At 50.3% G+C, this 10635-nt stretch overlaps 1 protein-coding gene across 2 annotated transcripts in view; it reads right to left on the reverse strand.

Moving 5' to 3' along the window:
- GALNT2 (polypeptide N-acetylgalactosaminyltransferase 2) overlaps nt 1-10635 on the reverse strand; it is a 208148-nt gene that overhangs the window by 70234 nt on the left and 127279 nt on the right. For both annotated transcript variants that reach the window (XM_023513885.1, XM_012805913.2), the window contains exon 3: nt 2437-2590. In XM_023513885.1, coding sequence (XP_023369653.1) covers nt 2437-2590 — 154 coding nt within the window. The remainder of the gene's footprint in view (nt 1-2436; nt 2591-10635) is intronic.

The following is a 10635-nucleotide window of genomic DNA, read 5'->3' on the forward strand; positions in this document are numbered from 1 at the left end:
GTACACACTGGCAACCATACACACAGCTTTCCCTGGGAATGTTCACGTGCATATGCCCACGACCCACACAGCTTTCCAGGGGAATGTTCCCATGTACACGTTTGTGACCACACAAAGCTCTGGCTTCGAGACTTCTAAGGAATCCCAAGCCCATGTGTTGCTCAGCTGGGCCCTTAGATACCAGGTCAGCACTCCATTTGTTTTTCTTTTTTTTTTTTTTTTGAGACAGCATTTTACTTTGTCACTCTCTGTAGAGTGCTGTACCGTTGTAGCTCACAGCAACCTCAAACTCTTGGGCTCAAGCAATTCTCTTGCCTCAGACTCCTAGTAGCTGGGTCTATAGGTGCTTGCCCACCACAACATCCAGCTAAACCCTTATTTTAGACACAGTATTTAGCAGTTAACCAGTAGCACAGCCTACAGACTGAATAAATGAAATTGCCTTCAACAAAGAAATTAACAGACAATAGTAAACATTAATTAAAGGCAATCTTCTGGAGTGGCTCTATAAGAACTGTGAGAGACTGAACATGATCTACGATGCATGCTCAGATGTACTGTGTGTTCATGCCCATGAGAAACACACTTCTTACACATGAGCTGCTAGGAGTGAACACAGCTGGCTGGAACCCAGAGAAAGGGATTCAGAGAGGTACCCCTGCAGGCAGCAGGGACCTCACTATCCATAAAGTTCCCTCAAAGTAGGAGAGATGAGAAAAAGCCTCTTTTGAATTATGCTATTAACCTATAAAACAAAACAGCGTGTGTGAATATACACTGTCCCTCTCGTCTTGGTCTCCTTATAACTCCCTGAAAGTCACGCCCAGCAATCGCTGCCTTCTCCAGGAAGCCCTCGACCCAGGATGTAGCTTCTGCACTTTCCTCACCCTCCCACCTTCTGGGTCCCAAGTTTTCATGTGAAGCAGCTCCTCCAGCCTAGGAGCTGCTCACCTCACTTCCCAGTGGGTCCAGAATCAAGCACAGAGCCTGATACTTGGCAGATACTCATGTTCCTCTCCCTGACAAATTAAAAACTCTAAAAGTAGCAGGAAAACAGCTGCCTTCAAAGTGTATGTAGCTCCTTATTTTTAATAATCAGAAATGAGACCAACCCACTAAGAATGCCAAGGTGAAACACCTCCCAATCAAGGTTCTCATCGGCAAGGACTGAAGGTACAGAGTGACAGTAAAAGTTGTGAACACGGCTCTTCTGCTAAGTGGTGACAAATACTCTTTAAAATGCCTGTGCACCTCCTGAGCTGAGCCCGGCAGATCCCAGGGGGCATCTACCCATAAGTCCCAGATCTATAAAGAAGGAAAAGAAAAAGGATGTGGACAGAGACAGTCTCTTAGTACAAGGCATGGACAGGCGTCACCTGTCCCTTCTGTGTCCTCTGCCAGCCAGGTGACTCCCCTTTCTAGTCTCTGGAATGTTTCTACCTTCAGCATCCCAGTAAGCAGGAATTTAGATTTTTTCCTTCCAAGGTTGTGAATATGGAAAAGTTTATTTTTGCGAACAGATCTTAAAAGTAACAAGTGATAATGATACCGGACACGAGGCAGCCAGCCAGCTTGGTGGAGCTGGACCGGCTGCCTCCACCTTGGCGGTGCTGGTGTAGTGGCAGCAAGAACAGGAACCAGCAGGCTGGAGAGGAGACAGGGGACACCCCCGCAGGAGGCTACAGTAGCTGGAGGGGCCAGATAACTGTTGGGGAGACACCAGCACCTTAGGTTTCCCTCCCCTTGCACTTATGGCCGAACAGGGAACCCCCATTTTCTAGACCTGGTCAATTTCATGTCAGTTGTCTACACCTGGGAATGAACAGGGTTGTAGCCATTCATTCATGTCCGAGACACGCTAAATGTAACTACAGAGGGTCCCATGCGACTGTATAGACCCCTAGACAAAGAGCCTGGAGACAGACAGACAGAGACAGAGAGAGAACTTTTCTCTCTGGACTTGGGTTTTCTCTCCCTGCCAGGAGCCTGGGTGTTTTTTGTATTCTTTTCTGTAAATAAATTCGGTCTTACCACTGATCTGTGGTCTGCGGATTCATTCTTTGAATCACCAAGACCAAGAACCTACTGAAGACGAAATTCCGGTATCAACAATGAGGTCAGCAACATAACTTTCTCTCGGGCTCCCACACTTTGGCCAGCAACCCACAGTCCCTGCACACTGTCGGGGGAGGTGGGACTAAGGGGAGGATGGGGTCCTGGAGGCCAGAACCTGGTCCAGAACCGTTCTTCACGTCCTGGGAGTGAAGGTCCACTGATGGCCACATGGCTCAGGACTTGCAGTTTTATGACACTGTACAGACACATGCGTGTTCAGGCTCTCAGAGCAAAGGGAAAACTCCAGAGTGACACAGAAAAGTGCCCTGGCTTTTGTGAAAGCAGGTGAAGCCACCCAGTGACGCTGACTTAGGTACTCACTGGTCATGTCTGGTGTCAGGTATGGCTCTGTCCATTCGCAGCTTGTCACTCTCCACTTGGTTGAACTTGTTGCGGGCATAGGGGTCCTGCCCAGAGCGGACCATAGTCCCGCCAACGTATGCTTCTTGGTTAAAGTCTGGCCACCGTACTTTCCCTAAAAAATGTAAAGCAGAAAATATGAGAATGGGAAAAATGTGACCAGAATGCTCATCACAGACAGTGCAGTAAGTGTGAACTCAAGAAATAATGCCCACAGCCATAGTCTGATCATTTTAAACGACAAACACCCTGAGCAAGCAGAATCATATCTGTGAGCCTGAGAACAGGGAGCTGAACATTTGCGGTTTCCAACATAAAGGTTAAAGGCATGAAGTGCAGGCATCCAACCAGCACACAAAGCAGGATCAAGTACCCATGACTACGGCACCATTTCCATACTCTATAAAAGGAGATGTTCTCTGCTTATCTTTTCTAGGGATTATGATAATGCCAAAAAGCATCTCAGGTCAGATGGAAAAGATAACACACAAATTAAACAAAGTATCACATCCTGTGACACCAGCTAACACAAAAATAAATGTTTATACAAAAAACATCCCCAAAGAACAGGATACCAACCCTCCCTCGGTGAATTCACTTTAGGTGTCCTTCTTGCAGCTGTTACCACACCTGAGCCTGCAGGGAGAAGTGAGCAGCCTGCAGGGAGAAGTGAGCAGCCTGCACTCTCACAGCAGGAGCCTGGCCATCCCCGACACACATGCTGTACTTGCTCTCTTCCTGGACATCAGGCAGCCTGACCATGCACTGACCCGCTGTCCTGGACCCCTCAGATGCTGTCACTCTCGAGAGCCGAGTGCCAGGTTCTCCAAGAACACACTGCAGCTCTGCAGGGTCTCAAACAGGGACCTGGGGCAGAGGCAGTGGCACACAAAGGCAGACCCAGAGGAACCAGCAAGGTGGTGATGCCCAAACAGGAAAAAAGGTAGAAGGGAAGACGGTTAGGGGCAAAGAGAAAATTCACAACTTGGTGTCAATCCTAGCTTTCCATTAATCACTTCTTAGCACTTTTGCTACCTAGAAGATCTTGGACAAGTTATTCATCCTCTGAAATTAAGTTTTTTCATGAGGACTTGATGGCCATGATACAAACAAATTTGGAATAAAAGAAAAAGAAAAAAAAACAATAATAACTATCCTGTTCACCATGAAGCTCCTACAATCCCCAGTGGCTGTAAAGTGAACAAATAAATGTGAGGCTGGTGAAGGGCAGGGAGGCTGCCAAGGCCACTCCACCAGGAGGAGGTGCAGCGGGGGCAGGTGCACCACTGTCAGGGCGAGCTCGGCGCACTGCCGTGCAAAGACCCTGCGGGGTGCCATTTCGGAGCCAACTAGAATAATGTTGAGGGAGCTCAGCAGTCAGAACCAGGTCCGAGGGGGAGGCAGAGCTGCCAGCAGCTACAGGACAGTTGGGAGAGAGGGTGCCGCTAGTCAATCCAGGGCTGTTCAGCTGGGACTGACCACACGGCAACAGGACAGGGTGTGCGCCTCCACACGCCCTCCCCACAGAAGTCCCCTGCACACGATCGCGTTCCGTCCTCTACTTCAGAGATAAGGAAACTGAGATTCGGTTAATTGTGATTTGTTTGAAACTAAAGCGTAAATTTCTAAATAAAAACTCATCTGCTTCCTATAGTAATTGTCCTATGAGGTCAAAACCCCCATCTCATCACAACTGGTTGCAGTAGAAATGATACTAAGAGTCACAGAAGCCTGGCCTTTCAAATAGGAAATCAGTTCCACCACCCACACTCCTGGTCCCGGCCGACAGCACGCCTCTGATCCGTGTCGGGCTATGGAAGCCAGTCAAAGGGGTAGCATTTTCTTCTACCTAAAATATTTCTCAAACACCTTATTGGAAACATGTTCACCATGCAAAGACAACCATAAAAATGCTGACAGATCCTCCCTTGTCTCTCCCATCTTCCCGCCTTTACCCTCTCTCTTCAAAGATGAGAAGACAGCCCCCACCCTCACCCGGCGCCAGGCTGCAGAGCATGCAGACCCTCCTCCTCACCACCTGCAGCTCCTCCAGACTGACACAAACGGAGTCGGGACAATCTCTGACAAAATCTACACCAGCAACACGTATGACACAAGTCAAATGAGCTGGTTTTAATGAACTTGTTTAATGTCCCAAATATGCATGGACTGCACTGAGGAACCTGGAACTATGGAACAAGGAACCGCGGTGGGCCCCACCCCCACCCGTTACAGAGCCAGAGAGGAGATCGCCCCCCAAAAGGCACCTCATCTTGTGATCCTGCCCCTGCCCTGCTGCTGCTTCCCTGGGGTGCTGGGGAGGAAGGTACGAGGGCTCTGGCTGGAGTGGTCTGTGTGCAAGGGCAGCAGTGGTCGCAGGACAAGGCCTCTGCCGAACTCCCAGGGCTTCGACTATGTTCCGACCGGTATCCCTCTTTGTGCTCTGAGATCGCCACCCCATTTCTGGAATAACACATGATTACAGCATAGGGTTCTGCAAGATGTCTAATATCAATCAATGTGGGGCAACTAAGCCCCAAGCCTCCGGCGTACACCGGCGTTGACTATGCCACACATCGTCCCGCAGGGACAACTGACCGAAAACAGGCCCAAGACCAACCCTGCGGAGTTCACATCCTAGGTGACGGGAGACAGACAGGAACCAAATGACCATACTAATAAACGTATTAATGAACCTGAGCTAAGTGCCCTGATGACGAGAAGCACTGTTCTGTGGAACCATCGAACAGAGGCTTGTCCAGAACAGGGTGCTCAGGAAGGTTCTGTGCTGAAGGGGTGACTGAGCTGAGATTTGACATAATGAGTACAAATAAACTAGGAGAAAGCCTTTGAGACTTCACAGAAATAGCAAAGACTATATGAGCTTCCGTGGAGGTGCCCAGCTGGGGCCCTTTCCTTTGACAGGAGAACATCTGCAACAGGACTCGCTGGGTGGGCTCCACCTTGCCTTCGGACAATCTTCCCAAGGCACAAAACCATTCGACCAGAGACAAATTACAAACAGCAGGACTTCCATAAAAGCTTTGCAGTATGTTAGAATACTGCAGGGGCTTTCAAACATGTTTAAAACTATAACATACAAACCAGCTTTCAGAATGCACACACCTGCCCTCATGCACAACTAAGCCCTCACTATGAGATGAACAGACATATTCCTTTATGTGGATGTGTCTCCCGACAACGCCTTCACCATCTAATAATGGGTCACAGTCCAGAATCCAAAAACACTCAGCTAAAGAACCATTACAAAAATTGGTTATTTCTGTATTAATTAGAATTGCTAGGCAAGGAGCTCCCTCAGAGTCAGAGGAAGGGAAAAGTAGACTCTGAGGTGCACAGAGGACACCTGGGAGGCAGCAGGTGGGGGGCAGGAAGGGGGGCAGCAGGTACACAGGTAACTGAGGATTCAGAGTGTAACCTAGAGGCTAGAAAGAAACAGTCAAAATAGCAGAGAAAAGGACAGAATATACTGACTTTTAAAAAATAGCATTCATATGTCATCTTGTTTCTATCCTCTCTAAACTCTTTGGAGTTTTAGAAATTAAAGAGATTTTAAAATTAAAAAAAATATGAGAATCTAGTAAAATGGACTTAGCTAAGTAGAAGCAGCTGGTGGAAAATACCTCAAAGACATGAAATTTCACATGAGGCAGAAACTCACTTTATCACCAAAGACGACAGGAGGACAAAATGCACATTTAAATAACTTGAGAAAAGGTATTTAGATAGATGAGAAGAGAAAAGGAACATTACCCCATCCAGCGCTGTGAGAAACAGCTTGCTTATTAAATAAGGTTATGCAGATATTTATGAGGAAACTTATCTCCAGAGGACAGACTTCTCTTACAAGTACTCTTTGAAACCAACGAAAGAATCATATGATCTTGTGAGTGCCGAAATGTGCTTTTGTAAAAATGAGAGCCTATACACAATTATTCTATAGGAAAGAGGAGCCATGTGACAGCAACCTGTGCTGACCTCCTGGGGCTGGAAATGAAATGGCAGCAGCAACGGTAATCCCCGCAGTCCCATACATTCCCAGCTCCCTCGCCCACACTGTAAGTGGCCAGTGCGAGTCCTCCCACCTTCACAGCCACACCCTTTCAGAAGCACTCAGCCCACGAGGGGCTTGTCTCCGGGGCTGGCAGTCCTGTATACATCCTGCAGCGACTAGTCCTCCCTTCCCAATAGTGAGCTTAGTGCTCCTGGCACCACGGACCGGCCCTCCCCCTCAGAACCGAGAGCACCCTACTGCAGGATCTGCAAACACTGCCAACTGCTTTGCCAGCGATGGTCTGCACCTGGGTCCAAGATGCCCCAGGCTGATCAGAAAAAAGCCCAAATCCTGCAGGTGACTGGGAAGAACACAGCTTCCACCAGCACTTACAAATCTGGCCCAGCCGCCTCTGAGGGATCATCTTCTTGTGAGCAAGACACCTGCTCCTACACCCTGTTCCAGGCATTCACAGGTATTTTTTAATGGTGCTCAACAGCAAAACTTGCCAGCCCTCCCATGTCTGCCTCCCATGCTGATAAGGAAATCAGTCACATCACTAGTCAGGGCACAGGTGGCTAATGGAGGGTCCAAGACAAGGCCCGAGTCAGTGATGGGGCTGGAGGCCCACACAGCCTGGTGCTTCCAGCACAGGTACAGAGCTACAGCCAGGATGACACGTACACAGGAGAAGCACAGAGCCCCAAGTCCAAGGCCTGAGTGTGAGCATGGCTTCCTCTGGTCTGTACGAAGTAACCCCCCACCTCTGCAGTGACCATAAAAACTAAATGAAAGGGCAGCAACAACAGTAATCCCCGCACTTCTGACGCCCATGCAAATTAACTGCCACTTCAAGTGAATAAGGCCCAACACCTTGCCCCGCTGACACCCCTCCATGCTCCTGCTCCGTGCTTGGAAAGGGCCACTGAGAACTGCCCAGCTGCCAGGCTACAGGTGGTGCCCACAAGGGTGTCCCTGCCTGCGCCTGAGCAGCAAGTACTGGAAGCCCAGTACTTCCCTGTGGGCACCTGCCTGGGTGATGTGGGTTGAACCTGCAGATGAGCAGAATTCACAGCCCTGCTGTCACTGCAAGTTCTGCCTGTGAGGAGAGGGAAGTGGGGAATCAACGGGTGACTTAGCTCATGTCCACACCTGCACTTACTCCCCATCTGCGGCTCCCTACAAAACCTGACATAATAAAAAGTGTCACCCTTCCCCCCTCCCCGTGGCGGGGAGGGGGCAAGCGTGAGGAGATGTGGGAGGAGTTCCAAAGTGGGGTCAGGAGGGGCCGCGGCTCGGCAGCTCTGGGTGCCAGCAATGGCATCAGGATAGACACTTCTGGTGCCAGGTCTACTTACCATAGCATGAAGTGCGCTGCCGGCCACGTCGTAATGGTTTAGACCCTCAAGTCTCTCATTTTTGCTGTTTTAAACTGTCTTAGAGGTCCTGGGTCTGAGGAAACCAGGAGTGTGTGCAGGTGTAAGTTTCACCTCACTCCTGCACGCCACCAGCACCTCCCTGGCCCCTTCCCCTGCTCCTCACTCCACCCAGCCAGTGAGAATCACAATGCCTCCAGGCAGTCCTTTGCTCAGGATAAGACAGGTGAGGAGCTCCTAGGTGGAACTCTGCCTTCTCAACTCCCTGAAACCCAGAACCCCACCTCCCGCCCAATGCTAGGGGCAGAAGAGTCCTGAGGGACCTCTTGGCATTCTGCTCCTGATCACATATGCATTCCTGAGGAAGTACACATGACCTCCTGTGACAGCCATGCGATTCTGGGCAAATTCACTGTCAAAAAGGTCTTACACATTTTTCCCCAGGTTGGACAGAACACATGGTACAGTGTAAATGCCACCCCCAGCAAGTGTACAGACACGTGGGTGTGGCTTCTGCATTGGAGCAGAAAAGGCCCCATGGAAAGCCTCCAGCTGATAATGAGGAGGACCTGGGATGGCAGGATCCAGCAAACACAAGCCCCCTGCACACCCTTGGCTGTCATTACAGCTTGTTCTGACACTGCTCCCAGAGACCTGAGGCCCCGTGGTGTTTGGCCTTCCCTTCTTGTCCACCTCAGCACTGTACTGTTGTTTGATGGTGAGCAGAGGCCAGTCCAGGGAAGGCCAGGCTAACAGGGAGAGGAAGCAAGAATGGGCCTTGCCCTGCGCCCTCAGACCAATGGACCAGCTGAAAAAAAGACAGAGCCCTTTTTATCCCTGTAGCCCCGGAAATAATGACCATAGTCCTCTGCCCAAAGAGCCCAGCCCTACGCTGGCCTGGAAAATCCCTACTCAGGACCCTGCTGGAGAAGGGGGATCTGGTGCTACATGATGATGCCCCATTGCTGCTGTCTCCTGGTCCATTCTGCAGGACACATCCTGCCCACTGCCCTGTCCCAGCCACTACCCACCCACTGTTCCCTGGGTTATTCAATAGTCCCCAGGCCCAGCAATTTCTTCTTCATTTTTCCTGTCCCCATCCTGACTGGCATGGCAAGCCGCCCCAGTGGTACCGTTCTCGCACCACACTGCTGTCCCTGCAGCACAGGTTCTGCAGCTTAGTACCTCCTCAGAGCCAGAGCTGCTTCTCCCTCCTCTAACCTACCCACCAGGCCCTCGAGCTCTATCTATCTGTTCAAAATGTCTTCTTTCCTAGTCTAGTTTTAGAATTTCTCCACCCCATCTAGTCTGGAGTGCAGTACCGCATCTCACGGGCAGAGTGGCTGATGACAGTAATCAAACACGACCCACTGCACCTGTGAGTGGGTGTGGGGCACAGGAACCCAGGCCCTGCCAGCATCAACTCTGTGGCCGACATCCAAGTACAGTGTATCTCACTCATGAGGGGGTCTTAGGATCCACTCAGGACGCTGTTCCCATGAGAAACTTCATTCTAGGCTCCTAATAACCAACCCTTAAGATGCTTTTGGAAAAGATGCTTTTATGATCAGGGGACTGGGCCAGGTGCAGTAGCTCCTGCCTGTAATTCTAGCACTCTGGGAGATCAACGTGGGTGGATTGCCTGAGCTCACAGGTTCAAGAACAGCTGGAGCCAAAGCGAGACCCTGTCAGAGACCTAGTCTGGGAGGCGAAGGCAAGAGAATCGCTTGAGTCCCAGAGTTTGAGGTTGCTGTGAGCTGTGACACCAAGTGAGAATGTCATATATATATATATACTTAAAAAAATAAAATAAATAAAATAAAATATATAAACAAAATATATAATAAAATATATAAATAAAAAAATCAGGGGACTGCTTGCATTTGCATGCGTTGTTCAAACAGATGTTAATTTAAAATAATGTTACCTTTCCAAATAATGTCACTTCTTTCTTAAAATTTTTGTTTTTACTAAACCTCACATTTGAAAAAACAACACGCTAAGTCTATGAAACTAATCTTTCAAAGAATTAACACCATCAGAAACATATGAAGACCCCAGGGCACAGAAGCACACGCAGAAATGTGATCTTTGTAACTTCCAGGAGTGATGGTCCTTTGGTAACAGATCAGAACATCCAGACACACACTCCTGAGCAAAAACAGGTTGCCTGTCACCCACGGAGGCACAGAGCAGGAAGTGCACCCTAGACGAGGTGCATGCCACCCACTGGGGCACAGAGCAGGAAGTGCACCCTGGACGTGATGCCTGTCACCCACGGGGACACAGAGCAGGAAGTGCATTCTGGACCTGGTGCCTGCCACCCAAGGGGGCACAGAGCAGGAAGTGCACCCTGGACGCGGTGCCTGCCACCCACTGGGGCACAGAGCAGGAAGTCCATTCTGGACGCGGTGCCTGCCACCCACGGGGGCACAGAGCAGGAAGTGCACCCTGATGTGATGCTTGCCACCCACGGGGACACAGAGCAGGAAGTGCACCCTGATGTGATGCCTGCCACTCACGGGGGCACAGAGCAGGAAGTGCACCCTGGACCTGGTGCCTGCCACCCACGGGGGACACAGAGCAGGAAGTGCACCCTGGACCTGGTGCCTGCCACCCATGGGGACACAGAGTAGGAAGTGCACCCTGGACGCGGTGCCTGCCACCCACAGGGACACAGAGCAGGAAGTGCACCCTGGACGCGGTGCCTGCCACCCACGGGGGACACAGAGCAGGAAGTGCACCCTGGACGCGGTGCCTGCCACCCAC

The sequence above is a fragment of the Otolemur garnettii genome, unplaced genomic scaffold, assembly GCF_000181295.1.
Source record: "Otolemur garnettii isolate 467f Iridium unplaced genomic scaffold, OtoGar3 scaffold00045, whole genome shotgun sequence".
Classification (NCBI taxonomy): domain Eukaryota; kingdom Metazoa; phylum Chordata; class Mammalia; order Primates; family Galagidae; genus Otolemur; species Otolemur garnettii.